General features: G+C 46.4%; 2 protein-coding genes across 2 annotated transcripts; both read left to right on the forward strand.

Moving 5' to 3' along the window:
• The first annotated feature begins 4,713 nt into the window (after window positions 1-4,713).
• On the forward strand, window positions 4,714-11,154 carry LOC109322639 (E3 ubiquitin-protein ligase BRE1B-like). Its single transcript, XM_019553703.1, has 9 exons — window positions 4,714-4,876; window positions 6,557-6,674; window positions 6,975-7,096; window positions 7,205-7,423; window positions 7,560-7,698; window positions 8,032-8,129; window positions 8,271-8,366; window positions 8,585-8,717; window positions 10,334-11,154. Exons 1-9 carry the CDS (start codon window positions 4,748-4,750, stop codon window positions 10,528-10,530), a joined length of 1,251 nt encoding a protein of 416 aa, XP_019409248.1. The 5' UTR covers window positions 4,714-4,747; the 3' UTR covers window positions 10,531-11,154.
• A 996-nt stretch (window positions 11,155-12,150) lies between these two features.
• On the forward strand, window positions 12,151-16,170 carry LOC109322643 (mitogen-activated protein kinase kinase kinase 2-like). The gene is made up of 4 exons (XM_019553708.1): window positions 12,151-12,287; window positions 13,395-13,524; window positions 14,104-14,281; window positions 15,711-16,170. The coding sequence occupies exons 1-4, from the start codon at window positions 12,270-12,272 to the stop codon at window positions 15,934-15,936; spliced, it is 552 nt and encodes a 183-aa protein (XP_019409253.1). The 5' UTR covers window positions 12,151-12,269; the 3' UTR covers window positions 15,937-16,170.
• Window positions 16,171-17,440: the final 1,270 nt, after the last annotated feature.

Genomic DNA, 17,440 nt, shown 5'->3' on the forward strand with positions numbered 1-17,440 from the left:
AAAATAATAATTGGCGTCGCTGGGTTGTTGGTTGTAGCCATATTGGTCTAAGGACATAGGCAGGCAAGGTTCTTTGAGTAGATGTTGTATCTTTTATTAGATCAACTGAATAGTTACTAAGAACTTTTTTAAGCTTTTGGGCACAGTCATCTTTCTTCAGGCACAGGGAGTCTCTGCTGAAACTTGAAGTGTCCACATCTAAACTCATTCTGTGTATACAAAGTTGTAGTTTACCAGGGGTCTAGAGCAGACTCTGAGGAAGAGAATTCAAAAAAATCACATGCACCTTTTCAGGCTGCTTCACAAATGTTAATGCCAAATAGAAAGAAAAAATCCATCAAAGTAGCTCTGTAGTAGTCCCATTTTACAGATCAGAAAACTGAGGTTCAGATAAATGAAATGAGTTCTCCAGCATCATAGAATCACTGCTAACGTCAAAATTAGATCTTGAGTCCCAGATCTGTGCTCTGATCGCTAGATGTTATTGTAAATCTTGCATAGAGATCTTAGCCCAGTTCTGAAAAAACTCATAGCTTTAAAGTGCCTGCTGCTTCGCATGTAGTGCTGTAAGTAGACACTTATCAAGGAAGCTGTGTTTCTTTACAGAAAGTGTATAGGAGCTTTGGCTCTGTCCTGACAAATTAGAAAAGTGATCACAAGATCCTACCCTGGCTTCCAGTGATGGTTTGGTGCTTTTTTAAGTGGTCCTGATCCTACCATTGTCTCGACTGAAAGCTTTCTTGCTTGAAACAGGAGATACAGTACAGCGTAGTAAGCCATTTCTTCCTACAACACTGAGCTATGTCTAACTGCAGCTTCAGAAACTTGAGCAAATTGGTCAGATTTATGGTTAAACTGAATTTTTGTTAATTTTTTTATCTTAGAGTTCTTTGAAGTGTCACGCATATGGGAAAAAAATTATTATTGTGTGCTTGAATGCAAGTCCCACTAGTGTTTTGCAATAGCGAAAGTATTACTGCCGGTATCATTTCTTATTGCTGGGAAGTTCCTATCTTGTATCTATGACAGGTATGCAGTGTCAAATCGCTCCAAAAACAAAACAAAGCAACCAAAGCTTTTCTATCCCCTTGACACATGGCCAAAAGTGTTGTTTTGTAGATTATACCGTTATTTCTCCGTGTCCCACCAGTAAGCTGTTGCTATGTACAATAAAACAGGTACCTGTCCATGTTGTATCCAATACTCCACTTTTTTTTTTTTTTCAAGAAAGAGTTTGGATGTTCATTGTTGCTGTTTCAATGTGGAAAAATTCATTCCAGCATTAAAACGAAGAGTTTAACTAGAACTCTACACAGTGAATCTTACTGATATCACTAACATTGATGATTAAATTCCTTTTCTATGACTACCTTTCAAGCCAAGTTTAAGTTTGGAGGCATTTAAGGAAAGCCATGAGAAAAAAAGTCAGTGATCTGAATTGCTCGTTGTGCCATAGCAAGTGGGAACACCTCAGAGCTGCTGGGAAAGCAGTTTTTATACTTAAAAGCCAAATCTCATGCCTGAATACGTGGGGCTTCCACCGCTGCAGAGTAAAAGCAGGCGGTGGGAGCAGTATTGCCCCCACAGTCAGGTTTCTGCAAGTCATTAAATTTGGATTGGGAACAAAACACCCTTGCATTTAGCTTGTGCAGTTTGTTGGTTTTAAAATTTTTCATTCGACTTTGTTGGATACTGTATAAATTAGGCATTTCTGTTCTCCTGTCTATTGGCAGTTGCTGGGGGAACATCAGTAGTAACAAGGTCTGTTTTCACTGATCTCTCGTGTATCAGAAGGGCAGAATGCCGTAAGCTTGTTTTGACTAGTGTTTAGGTTTTCCCTGCTTTCTTTTTTTAAAGGGGGAGAAGCTGGATACAAATCAGTGATAGTGTGCTTGATTATTCAGTTCTGATGTTGATAAGTTCCTCTCAAGGACTGGAGGACCAAGCCCTTTGTGGGGAGAAGAAAAGATAATAAATATGGTTTTGGACCTTACCTGGGGGGATGTTTCAGAAGTTTTGCCTATATTTCCCCCCACCCCCCAATAACATACTGTCTTTCCTCCAAAGATGATATAAATGTGGATTTAAGGACAAGGATTGCATTTTCCTTTCTGAACAGGCATTAAAAGCAGTCATGCTTTCCCAGTGCTCATTTTTCACTAATACTGGTTTAAAACTTGATGTCCTTCACTCTGAAGTATAAATGGTTAGTCAGACCATACTGTGTGTCATCTCAGACCTCACAACATGCATTTAATACCATTGTAAATAAATGAAGGAGCCTTGGAGAAATTTGAAAGTATGCTTTTGATTTTTCACAAAGCTATAGATAAAAAAAAAAAATTGTAATTTTACCCTTTTGATCTAATGTACATTTTTATGTAGCCATCAAATTCTCTATTTAATCTCTCAGTTTCTCTGTATAATGCTGGGCACAGTTTGTAATGTATGTACACAGAGGTGTTTTTTTTTCTATCGATGTTGACTTTTTTGCACATTTTTGAAAAGGTTTAATTTGTACACTGATTTAATACTCTGACCAATTGTTGATGGGTGTATGGGAATCATGTATGTGTGCAATGTACTACTGTCTGGGTGTATGGTTTTTTATTACTTTGGAGATATTGCTGTCAGTAACTACACTGCTGTTGCTGCTTTAAATGAAGTATCGTGTATAAAAATGTATTAGCCTATGGTTATATCCTGGTTGAGGAACTCAGGAGTTGAGCATTGCCTACAAGTTCCATAACATATCTAAGTTTTCCAAACTTACGGTATACTTGTAATTCTCCGTATGCATTGAGTGTGTGTGTGTGTCTCTGTGTGCGTGTGTGTATATATCTCCCAATAATCTTATTCCACAGTTTTGTTTCTACATTTTTATGAACTTTGTTTTTTAAAGGTACTATGTTTAGTTAGTATAATTAAATATATAAAAGCTTTGAAAGATAATTTACTAGATAAATATATTTTCAGCTGGCTGATGATCAGAAACTATTTTTTTAATTTTGTTTTTAACCATTCAAAATGTATTTGTATTTCCAAGATTGGACACACATTGTACTTGAAAGTACAATAAAACACTCTGGAGGGATGACAGTGAGATTTTCTCTTGTAAGAATTTTTGTAAAAAAAAAAAGTGCTAAAGTGTTAGTGTGACAGAGAAAAGACACTGTTCTGCAAAGGTGAAAGCAATCTTTGAATTCTGAGAGCTGCTTAAATTGTAGGGAAACAAAAATCAGCTTTGGAAAAGTCAACCTTTTTCTATCTTCTGTCCTTCGGGTTCCCTTTAACGTTGAATTTCTTTTTATTCTACCTACCCTCACCCTTTCTAGCTTTCTGATCTTGGGAAAGATGAAAGGTGTGACCATATCGCTGCTGATGGGCACGTGGCACGTTCAGAACATGCTTTAACGATGTGGCTTACCTCCTCTCACCTAACTAGCAGAATACCAAGCAAACTTTTGAATGTTAATTTGGTAACAGTTTTGTTGCTTAAAAATAAAAATCCTGTATAATGTTGAAAATGGTACTGAAGAAAATTCCTCATGCTCTGGGTATACAGTGAACTGTACGAAGTTTAGGAAAAGAGCGGATAAATCCGTCAGACAAAGGACCTCCCAGCTGCCTGGTATGGTGTGGTTTCTTCCACGTTTCATGCACATTTTGACTTGGTTACATTCTCAAAATTGTGCTTGTAAAAATGTATAAAACCTTTTTTTAAAAATTCCTATGTATTTACCCATTTTATTTCCTTGCTGGTAAATGGCTTTTATTTTGTTTGAGGTTTTTTGTACCTCATGTCAAAGAAGCCACGTTTCTATTTTGTGTTTGACCAATGACTTCGTTTATCTGATATCTGTATATTGTGGGGACGCATCTTCGTTGCGGCTACTGGCGTGTGAAGACCTGCAAGAATAAGTGCAAAGGAAGATTGCTTTTTCTTCCACGTCCATTCATTCTGGAAAGGTCCTGGGGCAGAGGTTTAGGGGACGTAATCTAACGAACTATGGAACAACGGCAGATAATGGCACTTTGAGTGTTTAATAAAACAAAATATTTATTTCCAGTTGATGTCCCTTCCGTTTATTTGGTGACAGTTTTTCAAGGAAACAAATTATTCAGGATGTCTTGTCCCGCGATGCACCGCGGCCCCGTCCCCAGGGGGGAAGAGGAAGGGCGCAGCCGTGGGTGACACCCGTGTAAGGGGGCTGCGTTCGCTCGTGGCCAGCGTGCCGCCTCTGAGGCGGGTGCCAGAAAAAAATGATCATTTGTTGCAAGGGAAATCACAGGGGGTAGAAGAGGCGATATCTGGGGCTAGGCCAGCGGGTGTCTGCCAACAAACTATGTTACACACCTGCACTTCTTGCAGCGAGGCAGCGCCGTGCTCCTGGAGCCCCCGAACCACGAAGCCGCACAAATGGCTCTTACTGTATATCTGGCACGGAACGTGCACTCCCGTTTCCAGGTGCGGGTTGTGTACACGATATACGGTAGTTCCTGCGGGCCGCGCTCGGCGCAGGCGCAGTCTCGGCTTCCTCCCCCCCGCTCCCGGAAGTGACGCGTGTGGGCGGGGCTACCTCAAGCCGGCGGCGGGAAGCCGCGCTGCGGCCTGCGGGCAGACTACCCGCCGGGAGGCGCGCACGTCCGTGTCGTGAGGCAGCAGCAGGAAGGTAACGGCCACCGCTCCCCCACCCCGGGGAAGGTCGCTCGCCGTCTCCTCTCGCCTTTCCAGCAGAGACTCCCCATGGCCTGCCCACCGAGGGCTGGGGTGAAGCGGGCGGCAGGTGACGGGGCCGTGAGGCCCCCCGGGAAGAAGGTGTCAAGGGAGGAGGAGGCTACGCGTCCCGCCATCAAGTTGCCCTCGCCAGTAAAGGTACGTACGGCGTCCACTGCTGTCTCGGTGTCCCCGGCCCCCCGCCACGGGGTGCACAGCGAATCCATGCCAGTTAGTGCCCGCCTGGACGAGCAGCGTGGGGGAGTAGCCAGAGGCCCGGATGAGTCTCGGTAATCCCTCCGTGACGTCCGAGATCCGGGCGAACGGCAGACTTCCTGGGACACGGCACGTGGATCCCTCTGTGCCCGCGGAAGGGAGCCTCCAACTGCCCCGCTCGTCGCTTCCTCTTCCGACAGGACGGCCCTGCGTGGGGATGGCGACTTCTCCTAGCTCCCCAAAATACAAGCTTCTGCTCTCCTGCCCTCTTCCTTCTGTAGCACCGCTGCTGACAGTCCTTTCTCCAGCTTGCAAGGTTTCATAGGTTCGTAGATGTAGGGTCGGAGGGGACCTGAGCAGATCCCCAACTCTGATCCCCTGCCGTGGCAGGAGTAAATACTGGGCTCATATGACCCCTAGTAAGTTTAAGCTTGTGTGACTCCAGCTAGGTAGTTATTAGGGCCTGTTTTGAATGACCCTTAAAGTAGCAAGCACCACTTCCTTTGGAAGTTGGATCCAGATCCTAGCCGCCCTGACAGTGAAGTAGCGCCTCCTGATGTCTGGTCTGAACCTATGCTCGGTCAACTTGTGGCTGTTATTCCTTGCTACTCCTGGGAGTGCTTGGGGGGCAACAGGGACTCTCCTGTTCCCCGCTGGTCCCCCCTGGTGGGCCACTAGATCCCCCTCAGCCTTCTCGTGGAGGCTGAACAGGTTCAGGTCCCGTCGCCTCTCCTCATAGGGCCTGCCCTGCTGCCCCCAATCATGCGAGTGGCCTCCTCTGGACCCTCTCTCTCCATGCTGTCCACATCCCTCCTGAAGTGCGGCGCCCAGAACTGGACGCAGTACTCCCGCTGCGGCCTGACCAGTGCCGCGTAGAGGGGGAGGATCACCTCCCTGGACCTGCTCGAGATGCATCTGTGGATGCATGCCAAGGTGCGGTTGGCCTTCCTGACCGCGTCCCCACACTGCCGGCCCATGTTCATTTTGGACTCGATAATGACTCCAAGATCTCTTTCTGCCACCGTGCTGACAAGGGGGCAGTTCCCCAGCCTGTAGGTATGCTGCTAGTTCTTACTGGCCAAGTCCAGCACCTTGCACTTGTCCATATTGAATCCCATCTTATTCTCATTCATTCATCCCTGTAATCTGTCCAGGTTCAGTTTTATTCTGTCCCTCCCTTCTAGCGTGCCCACCCCACCCCAAAGCTTGGTGTGGTCAGTGAATTTGAACAAAGTGCTTTTCTCCCCTCATCCAAGTCACTAATAAAGAAATTGAAGAGTGCAGGCCTAAGGACCGAGTCCTGGGGGACCCCATTGCCCACGTCCCTCCAGGCTGAACGACACATCCACCACCACTCTGGGTATGGCCCTCCAGCCAATTTGCGACCCATCTGACTGTAGGTATCAATGCTGCAGTCGTCAAGCTTTTTGATGAGAATGGGGTGAGAGACGGTGTCAAAGGCCTTCCTGAAGTGCAGAAAGATACCTGGGTTCTCTGGGAGAAGAGTGGGGCCTTGGGGCTGAGAGCAGGGGGGCTGGGAGCTGTGATGCGAACCTGGATGCCTGGGTCCCCTGGTTTTCCTCATACCTCTCCAGTGATGTGACAAATTTTCTGCTGCTGCAGGACTGTGATGGGAATGGGAGTCCCCCTCGCCTGGCTGACCCCGTGGCCTCCACCCCAAAGAAGCCCCTGGGGGCCAAGCTGAAGCCTGTCCCCAAGCCAAAGGTGCCCGACCGGAGAGGTGAGCAGGCTGGGAGTATGGCCTAGTTGGGACACCTGGGTTGCTTGTGGGGAGGAGATGCATAGGGCACCTGGACAACAGTGGAGCTGGGAGCCCAGACACCCCGGTTCTCTGGGAGTGGGTAGCTGGGAGCCCGGATGCTGGAGTCCTACAGGAGTGGGTGAGCACCTGGGTCCCCTGGGATGGGTGGAGCTGAGAGTCCAGATCTTGGGGTTCTCTGGGAGGGTTGGCATCTGGGAGACGAGAGCAGTGGAAGCTGGGAGCCCGGACACCTGAGCTCTCAAATCTGCCCTTTCCCAGAGGAGTTGGAGCAGGTGGACAAGAGGCTGGAAAGCTTGAACCAGGACCTGATGAAGAAGAACCAGCACCTGCAGGACCTGGCCACGCAACTGGTGAAGGAGACCTGCTCCATTGCTCTGGAGGTGGGGCCCAACTCGTTCCCCCACTTCTTGGCTGCACCCAGGGCTGGGGCACAGGGGCCCCAGTCCAGGGCCTGGCTCACCCTCTTCCCCCACCCCTTTCCCCGGCAGTACTGGGACCTGAAGGATAAGGTGATCTCTTCAGAGACCATGGTGAAGAACCTGCAACAGGACATCAAGAAGCACGTGCAGCTGCAGAATGAGATGTACTGCTCGGAGATCAAGTCGCTGGATATGGAGACCACAGTGGAGAACCTCCAACGGGACATCAGAAGTCAGTACAAGAGTGATAAGAAGCTCGAAAAGCACCTGGCCAAGGCCTTAAAGCAGGTGGGGGTTCCCCCTCCCCCCTTCCCTGGTGGGGCTGGGAACCCGGATGCCTGGGTTCCCTGGGAGAAGTGGGCCTGGGATGAGGTGGGGAGAGCTGGATGCCTGGGTCCCCTGACCCCCCACATACCATCCCTAGATGAAAAAGAACATGTGGAGGCTGTGGCTCTGTGTCAGGAACAAGATCTGCCCCACCCCAGCTGAGCCGGCGGCCCCCACCCCCAAGAAGCCCAGGTCCGAATCCCCTGGGCCCAAGGTGGATCAGCCAGGCCGGAGAGGTGAGCAAGCTGAGGGCGGGGTCTGGTTGGGGGTGGAGCCTGTGTAGATATGGGTGGGGTGTACTAGGGCATGGCCCTCGGGTGGGTGGGGCCAAAGCAGCTAAGGGGGTGGGCACGGCCTATGAAGATCTAGGTGGGGCTTGTGCAGTTGTGGGGCAGGGCTGGCTGTGGGGCTTGGGTCCCAGGCAGGGTAGGCTATGCTGAGTATCCTATAGGAGTGGGCAAGTTGGAGACCTGGGTTGTCTCGGAGGTAGGCGCCTGGGGAATGAGACTAGGGGAACTGGGAGTCCAGATACCTGGGTTCTCAGATCCGCCCCTTCCCCCACCTCCCAGAGGAATTGGAGCTGCTGGATGAGGGGCCAAAAAGCTCAAACCAGGACCTGAAGGAGACGAAGTATGTGCTGAAGAAGTACTGTCGCATCTCACTGGAGGTGGGGCCCATTTCCCCTGCTGCCCAGCCCCAGCCATTCCCTGCTGCCTCAGCCCTGGAGTTGGCTGCATCTTAGCTGCATCCAGGGGCTGGGGCTTCAGGACCCTGATCCAGGACTCAATTTCCACTCTCTCCCCGGCAGTTTGTGAAGCTGCACGACACAGTGAAGAAATCAGAAACGAAGCTGCTGGAAATGAAGTCCTTGGTGGAGGACCTGCAGTGCGACAAAAGGAAGCAGGTAGATGAGGCCTTGCAGCAGGTTGGTGGGGTGTCCTCCCAAAGCAGGCTGGGAGCCCAGGTGCTTAGGTTCTCTGGGAGGAGTGGAGGCTGGGGAGTGAGAGTGTCGAGGGGCTTGAAACTGGGGCGAGGTTGGGGAGGAGCTGGGAGCCTAGATGCATGGGTCACCTGACCCCCGCCATTTTCCATCCCCTCCCCCGATCTCCTCTTCCCTGCCAGCTGGATGAGAACATGCAGGGGTTGCTGCAGCACTGTGATGGGGATGGTACCTGCCTTAGCCTGATTGAGCCCACGGTCCCCACCCACGAGGAGCCCAGGCCTGAGCCTGCCCCTGCAGGGCCTGATCAAAGAGGTGAGTGGTTTGGGTTGGGGTTGGGGGTTCATGCAAATGTGTTGGGGTGGGGCCTCGGCAGATATGGGTGGTGCATGCTGGGGCACGCCCCCCATGGCACAGTAGCAGCAGACAAGGCACTCAAGGTGCAGGCGCCCAGCAGGGCACAGCTCCGGCCAGCACTGCACATTGCAACGAGAGGCGAAATGTCCACTAGGCTGTCTGTATCGCCAGTGCTCCCTGCCACATGCACAGCCCCTGCACGAGCTGGGCACAGGAGCGATGCCTCAGGTGCTGGGGGGTGGGGAAGATGGCTGGCTCCTGCACACAATACAAACAGACAGTGGAGGTTGTGCCCCTCACTGCAATGTGAAGTGCTGGCTGGAGCTGCACCTCAGCTGCTGCTGCTATCATCTGCCAGGGCTGCGCGCCACGGTGGGGAGGTCCCCATGCCACCCACCCTTTCTTATACCCACACACTGCCCAGCTGAGCACCAACCCCCCCACCCTGGCTCAGGCTCTGAGCTGCCACTAGCCCCACACGCCGCAGTTCTGCCCATGCTTGGCTGCTGCGGCCCTGCCGCTGCAGCTTCCTGACCTGCTGTCCGGATCCAGCGTGAGACAGGGGAATCGGAGAAGGGCCCCTGGGACTGCAACAGTGATAGTAGCAGCCTCGCAGGAGGGTGGGAACAAGGCTTAATTGGGTATATTTTTGGGGGGTGTACATGTGGATCCCTTGCTCCCTCCCTCTCAGTGAAAGGGTTGGGTGGAGTACAGTTTGTTGAGGTGAGGGCTGCAGCCTGGATGAAAGAGCTTGCTGGGCCGGATTCGGCCCATGGGCCATGTTGTGCTAGCTCCTAAGATAACCGAATGAGAAGAAGGGGAAGTGACACAAACAATCCTACTGTGTCAGTGATGGACATCTGCCCACCCAGCCGTTGTAAGTTAAAGACAGATTGCTACCACAGTTTTTAAATACAGGGCATAGGACTGACTGAACATAGATTCATAGATGTTAGAGTCAGAAGGGACCTCAGTAGATCATCAAGTCCAACCCCCTGCCCTGGGCAGGAAAAAGCAATGGGGTCAGACGACCCATGCCAGGTGCATGTCTAGCCACCTCTTAAACACCCCCGAGGTAAGGGAGAGCACCACTTTCCCTGGAAGCCCATTCCAGATTCTGGCAACCCTAACCATGAAGAAGTTATTTCTAATGTCCAGCCTAAACCTACTCTATAGACGGAGTAGAGAGTATGTGAACTAACCAGATCTGTTAACAGATATTGTAACAAAGTTAAAGCTGGGTGCCCAAGCTTGTCATGAGGCTTGTTTTTAGAGAGCACTCTTACAACACAGTGACCAAATGTATTCTTTCCTTTTCAGAGTAACTCTTAGTTAGTACCTTAGGCATATGTTATATTTCAGTATTAAAACATATTTTGTGGGAGCAGTATGGATTTTATTAAGACGGTGTTTAGATTACATTTCTGATTTGGAGACTTATAACTCATTTTTTATGGACATCTGATTTAAAATATCATCTTTTTTTCCCTAAAATGTTATTTCCTGTGTATTCCAGTTTTACTTGAACTGAATAGCAGGCTTATTTGAAAAACAAAACATACTTATATTTTCAGCACCACGAGCTCCAACTAACTGGAGACTTGGCAAGCTTCTTGGTCAGGGTGCATTTGGCAGAGTATATCTATGCTATGATGCTGATACAGGAAGAGAATTGGCAGTTAAACAAGTTCAGTTTGACCCTGACAGTCCAGAAACGAGCAAGGTAAGAGACCTGAAACAGGTATTTGTAAAGGACATTGTGAGAGTGTGATCTAAACAGATGTTGCTTTTCTCTTGTCTTTGACTCCTTAAGTCACATGCTTAATCTGTCTACATGTCTACACGATAGAGATCTCATCTTATTAAAATATTTGAGAAGATAATTAAGTTCAATAATTACACTGTTCCATCACATAAGATTTTCGTTCCCATGTATCTTGCTGAAAATAACATGTATTTACATCAGATTCCGTGCAACCTGAGGCTATAAAGCCCAAATACTAATCTGATATTTAAGAAAACACATGCTGCAGAAATATTGATGTAGTTGAATGAAAAATGTAGGAACTAACACGTCTTATCGTTCATTGTACAATGAAGCCAGCAAAGAGTTTTGCTAAAGAACAGAGTTAAGTGAATGTATTTTAAGTACAAATGCATGTTGGGGGTCAAGTCCGATGCCAATTAACCTAATGTGGCTGAACCCCAAATTGTTTCTCCAAAAGCATTTTTACTGCTTTTGTTGAGCATGGTTTGGATTGGTCTCATCTGAATTTGCCCTTTAAATAGTCAGAAAAGAAATAATGTAAAAGTGTCACCAGTGGGACTGTTTAGATCTACTGTCTTTCAAGTTGAGCCTGCTGGTTCTGTTACAGACAATAATGAATTATTGCAGTCGTTATTGCTGCAGGCGAATGAGCTGGATTCTATGCCAGCTCTTCATGCATCATGTGCAGAACTGACTGAAGCCAGTTTGTAGACTCTCTTCTGGTGGCATAGGAGCAAAGAAAGAACCGGTGGTCGGGTGATTGTGATTTAAAAAATGTAAATAATGAGCTTGCTTTGGAGATGACAAATATAGACCCCGTGCCCTCAGTAGTTACTGTTCAGTGAACAACCACGCTTGCCATCTCTTTTTTTTAAAACAAATTCAAGTCCTTACCAAGAGGTTTTTTCTACCTTTGGAAATTTTTGAGTACCACAAGTGATTTGCAGTGGATAAACAGCCAGTTTTAATGAATGCCTTCCATGTGGGATTTCTGCAATCCTGTAACATTTCATTTTAGAGCCAGTTTTAAAAGTCTTATACAACAAAACTTTACAAACAGGGAACAGCTTTTTAAGGCATCTTTACCTGCTTCCCATGCATTGGGGAGGAAAAAACAATTAAACTATGTACTCGGGGAATTGATGCATTTAGATTTACAAATGTGGTCCTTACTTGGAATAAAATAAGAATTAGGATTAAAGATTCCTGTAGACGGATCTAAATTACGAAAGTGTGTACCCAGTGTTACAGCATGGCTTTTGAATTCTTCCATGCTTAACTAAATTGTCAGACATGTTATATTTAACGAGCTGTGAAATGAAGAGGGTGAGGACCCTTGGAGTTGCGAGAAGCTGGAAATAACTGCAGAGCACTCCTGGAGACTTTACAGTCGAGCACTTCTCAGATCTTGTTGCAGAACTGTTCTTGTTCATTCCAGCTCTGTGTTTTCTGACTGGAAAATGTGTAAACTTTATGCGGTCTCCAGAGTAATTCTCCAATTAATTTAGATTGCCCCAAATTTTGTCCTTTAAATCCTGGCCTTGTTGACAGAAATCTGAAAAATCATATTACTGTTATTAGCCAAGGTGTCTGCTGAGTGTGCTTAGTTTACTTATGTTTCCTTTCAGGAAGTAAACGCACTTGAATGTGAGATTCAGCTGCTGAACAACCTGCCCCATGAGAGAATTGTTCAGTATTATGGCTGCTTGAGGGATCCCCCGGAAAGAACCCTCTCCATATTCATGGAGTACATGCCAGGGGTAAGCAAGAGAGCTCATTGCAGGTGGTGATGGTGAGGTGGCAAGGCCTCCAGTGGATGAGTGTTGCAGGATCACACGCATGGATGTTAAAACAGAAGGTAGTCTCTACAAGCTGCCACATCGCTCTACCTTCGCCCTGACTTCCGACTAAGGCTGCTCACCACCTCTGTACAGGTGTTCAAGAAGTGTCAAATAGACAGCCAAAGATGATCAGCTAGATGAGGAACATCTGACTTTTGTCTACTGTGTTAATTGTTTATTAATTATATGTTAGAATAGTTTAGGTAGATAATTCATTGACTGCATCTGATTGGGAATTTTCTGCACCAAAGCCTCCTTTTCAGGACTTTCTAGTTTTTACACGCTCTGGAGAGACAGTGTCAGAAGTGTCATTTTTTTAAAGTGTTTTAATTTGTTCTCTTCCTGTCTTTGTAATAGTTTAAAACAAACAGTATAAATATGTCAAACAAACTGCCCGAGCAATTAACACGAGGACATTTGATCCCAGGTTTCATCCTGCTAAATTTTAGACCTCAAATAACTTTAGTTTAATCTATCCTCTGCATCACCCTGTGTGGTCTTTGACTGTCCTTTATAAAGTAGTTGGGGTAGAGGCAGAAAGTGTCTTGCTGAAGGACATTCCCATTATCATTGCTTAACCATCAGCCCTCCAGAGAAATCTTGTTTAGCGGAATAAGTACTTTTGTTTCTTGCAGTCTTCCTTTCCTTTGTCATGTCCTTGTGACAAGGTATTTAGCAGAATTAGCAGATTCATTGGAATCTGACAGGCTGCACCATGAACATTTCTATTATGGCCTTGGAACGTGGGTCCTCTGGGCTGTCCACTGTATACCTTAGCGTCCAGGCCACCCCAGCCCCCTCACTTCTATCATCTTTTTAAAGGCTTAATCTTCTCATTTTGATGGAGATGTAACTCTGGATCTACAGTAAGGTGATGCAGAGAAGTTCAGACAGAACACTGCACCTCTTAAATGTCAGATTAAACTGGACTGTACAAAATCTGAAATAGAAATCTAGCTTTAGAGAGAGATGACTCAGGTTGGTAAAAACGATGTGGTGTTAAATGCTTTCTCTCTTTGGCTGTAGGGTTCTATCAAGGACCAGTTAAAAGAACACGGAGCGCTCACGGAGATTGTGACCCGAAAATACACCCGACAGATTCTGGAGGGAGTTCACTACTTGCACAGAAATAGGATTGTACATAGAGATATTAAAGGTAATGAAGAAGTCTGAGTTCTGCATTCATTACAGGGCTATTGGTTGTAGCTCTTTTGGTCTTAGGACATAGGCAGGCAAGGTTCTTTGGGTAAATCCGATACCTTTTTCTAGACCAATTAAAATAGTTGGAAAAACTCTTCTTTACAGCTTTCTGGTACAAACACCCTTCTTCAGGCTATTTGGGGAATATACAGGATTGTACAGCTTTTAAATGATGGCATCTACAGAGCAGCAACTGAGATTAAATATGGCAGCGTAAATATCTGACATAGTTTCAGGCTCTCTTCTAACACACCTTGATGACACACAGCTCTGCTTGGCTTGCACTTCTGAGGTTTCCTGTGGAACCAAGGCTAGAAACATTTTCCTAAATAAAATATTTATTTATAAGATTTCAGAACAAAATGCTATGCCTGGGAAAGCAAATTCTGTGAGCATGGATTCCACAGGGTCCTAATTATAACAAATTAGTGCAACCCAATATGTTTTGCTGCTGTGCACTCCGATAGAGTTCAGGAGCCATTAATCAGATAAATATAATGATTGATTGAATTTCTTCCCCCTCTCCCCCTTTCAGGAGCAAATATTCTGCGGGATTCAGCAGGCAATGTGAAGCTTGCAGATTTTGGTGCCAGCAAACGACTTCAGACTGTCTGCCTTTCTGGTACAGGAATGAAGTCATTCACAGGAACTCCATACTGGATGAGTCCTGAAATTATCCGTGGTGAAGGGTATGGCAGAAAAGCAGATATCTGGTATGTTCCCATCTACCAAGAGGTATTTGCATACTGCCCCAGATAAAGGGTGGTTCCCAACTGAATTAGTGTTCAGTATTTTATGCTGGAGTGCTCTAGTTATGGTTCTCTGGTAGCATATGAAAATCCTGTTCGGGTAACAAAGGATGTACTGGGAAAAGCTGATGTTGAATGGTTTGTTTTTGGTATATTAGTGATTGTGCTCATTGATTTAGAGGTCCCAGTGAGCCAAGCTTGGGTAGCAGGAGGCTCACCTGAGTAAATAAGTAAATACTGCAGGGGCATTAGTTAAAGGGACAGAAAAAGAAATTGAGATTTGACCATTAATGGCAATTACCACAGCAGAACTAGTCCAAACCATGTGGTGACTGCTGTCACGCCAAGAAGGTTCAGAGTCTCAACTGGTGTAAATTCTTTGCTGCTTTCTTCTTTTCCTTAAACCTGTTGTTTTAATAGCATGAGTCACCTGTTGCAGTGTATCCAGTTGTTTCTCAGCACAGAAGGATCAGCCAGATTTATACCTAAGCTTTTATTTATCTTTTTTTAAAGTAATATTTAGCTTCCAGGGCTTGTAGAAAAGAGTTGTCTTGTATATACAGACACCTTTCCTGTACTACAGAGTTTAGAAATCAGCCTTTGCATAAAATTAAGCTATTGATTTTTAAGGTCTACCCTTTCTTGCAATCTCTGATAATGACCTGGCTGTCCCAGAAGTCCTTTGCCCTTAGGTAAGCAGGGAGGGTCAGTACTTACTGGAATGTGTTTTGCATATATAGTGTTCAGCATTGAAGAGCTTTTTAATAAATTGCAGTAAACATTGGCATGTTGAATGCTGTAGTGTTAAATAATATACTGTTAAAAGAAACAAAGCAGCAAAGACGCTTTCAGTTCAAACAAACCAATCAGATGTATATGTTCTAACTCGTCTTCTCTGGGTCAGGAACCATTAAACACAATTCTTTTGATCCCACCCCAAGGTGTTCAGCAGGTCTTCAGAGGCAGAGTTCTTGGGTTGCGTAGTGTTCCTACCAGCTAGCCAAACTCTGAATCTGAACTAGTTGCCGATGGCACTGACACTAGACTCTGAAACTGCCCCTGAAATTCAGATTTAATTCCAGCTCTAAACCTTACTGGAAAGTAAGATGGCAGCATGCTGTCTAGATAGACCTCCCCTGCTGAGGTGATGGTTGTTGGGATAGTTGGCAGGTGGAGCAGCATATATGCTGTGATCTTCCGTGTGTTGTGTGACCTTGCCATACAGTGTGCGGACATTGTTTACAAGAATGGGGAATCAGTGTATTTCCATTGGCATTGCAGTGCAGTGGGAAGTGGACGGCAGTCTTCAGTAGTTGCCACATGGTAATTCTTACTTCTGCAGGAAAGTCGGAGCCTGTTGTAACCTGCTGTTTCACATTTGCTTCTGTTTCAGGAGCGTAGGTTGTACCGTGGTAGAAATGCTCACTAAGAAACCCCCGTGGGCAGAGTTTGAACCAGCCCCTGCTATATTTAAAATTGCCACCCAGCCAACAAACCCACAGCTGCCACCTCACATCTCGGACCATGCTCGGGATTTCCTGAAGTGGATTTTTATTGAGGCCAAGCTGCGACCATCTGCAGATGAACTGCTAAGGCACACATTTCCACATTATCACTAACATCTTGCTTCAACCTAGCTTGCATCTACTGCATTTATTTTCTAAGAAAAAAGCCAAGACTCAGGAAAAACCTGCAGTCAAGACTCCTGAAAAGACTCCAGCCATGAGCCCTTCAAAAAGTCCAGCAAAATCATTTCAAAGAAGTCCTTCCAAATCAATACAATTGCTGTTTACAATATTAATACATAAGTGTAGCGATATTACTCGTCTATAATTGATTGAGTACAAAATTCTGGGGTATTTTTGGTGAAGATAGGGTATTGGACCTGGGTTCAGGAACCAATCCCCCATTTATAACATTGTTTCTTGTGAGAAAATTGGTTCCGAGTTGCAGCATTTCGACTTAAGACATGGTTTTCAGGAACTGATTTTGTCATAAGTCCAAGGACCACCTCTATTTAGAAGAAGGAACTTTTCTCACCTACCAGGACTAGAACCTTTTTATTTCTACTGTGTACTGATGTGGTCCACATAGGTAAAGCACTTTAGTACGTATTTGTTCTTTATTTGAAAGGAAAACAATGACAAATGATTTGGACTGTTGAGGACTGTGTAGCTTTTTCTAGCACCCTGATTGACTGACTGAGGGTGGAGGGAAAATACACATGCAACAAGAAGACAGGGAGAAGAAAATTATTGATCTGTGATTGTCCTTTGTGCTGTAGGTAGTTACTACTGAGGGTTCTACGTTGTTAATCAGTTTTCTAAGAGCTCACAAGGCTGAAACCCGCAGATGTGGAAACTAATTAGGATGCTGAAACAACTTACAATCCTCAGCAAAGAATGCTCTGCACAGCAGAGCTCCTTCCTAGCACTGCCTTTGCGACCAAAAGAAAACAACAGACTGGAGCATAACCCTAATTTGGTAGTCGCAGGGAGGAAAGGTTGGGGTAGAGTTGTTATGTTACTGTAACGGGTAAACGTATTACAGATCCACACTAGGGCTGTGTGAAATGCTTATGTTTCGTTTTGGTTTTGGTGTTTCGGAGGGAGAGTGATCCATTTTGGATCACTGTCCCGTTTTGACTCAGCGGAATCAGTTTCGGAGTTTCAAGAGTGTTTTGGCCATAGGCTATAATGGAGAACCACTAACATGCGTTAGTGATTCTCCATTATAGCCTATGAGCCCTTCTGAGGCATGAAGCCTGCCACATTTCAAGGAGATAGGTGCAAGGTTTTTTTGTGAAACTGCATCTCAAACTGTTCTCAGCAAAACTAGTATCACTTGCTGGCAGCGGCAGTCTGCTGTCATCCCGCATGCGGATCTAGGGTCTCGCCCCCCCGCCCAGGAGGAGGCTGACACAGCCCTCCGGGGGGAGGCAGGTCTCTGGATCTGTGTGCGGGATGATAGCGGGCTGCCACTGCCTGCTGGGGCCAGCACTATCACTCGCCCCTTCCTGGCACTCGGCGCAGGCTGCGCCAAACAAGCCCGGGTGCTGACATTGGTCTCAGCTGGCTGCCATCATCTACATGCTCCACAGCCAGTGGATCTTTTATTAGACCA

Source organism: Crocodylus porosus, unplaced genomic scaffold (assembly GCF_001723895.1).
Source record: "Crocodylus porosus isolate Cpor-Errol unplaced genomic scaffold, CroPor_comp1, whole genome shotgun sequence".
In the NCBI taxonomy this organism is placed as follows: domain Eukaryota; kingdom Metazoa; phylum Chordata; order Crocodylia; family Crocodylidae; genus Crocodylus; species Crocodylus porosus.

Bases quoted from the DNA above. Each gene is read 5' to 3' on its own strand.
- LOC109322639 (XM_019553703.1), top strand. From the start codon at position 4,748: ATGGCCTGCCCACCGAGGGCTGGGGTGAAGCGGGCGGCAGGTGACGGG. The intron at 4,877-6,556 runs GTACGTACGGCG...CTGCTGCTGCAG, and splicing joins AGTTGCCCTCGCCAGTAAAG to GACTGTGATGGGAATGGGAG. The intron at 8,130-8,270 runs GTGGGGCCCATT...TCTCCCCGGCAG, and splicing joins ACTGTCGCATCTCACTGGAG to TTTGTGAAGCTGCACGACAC.
- LOC109322643 (XM_019553708.1), top strand. The intron at 13,525-14,103 runs GTAATGAAGAAG...TCCCCCTTTCAG, and splicing joins TGTACATAGAGATATTAAAG to GAGCAAATATTCTGCGGGAT. The intron at 14,282-15,710 runs GTATGTTCCCAT...CTTCTGTTTCAG, and splicing joins GGCAGAAAAGCAGATATCTG to GAGCGTAGGTTGTACCGTGG.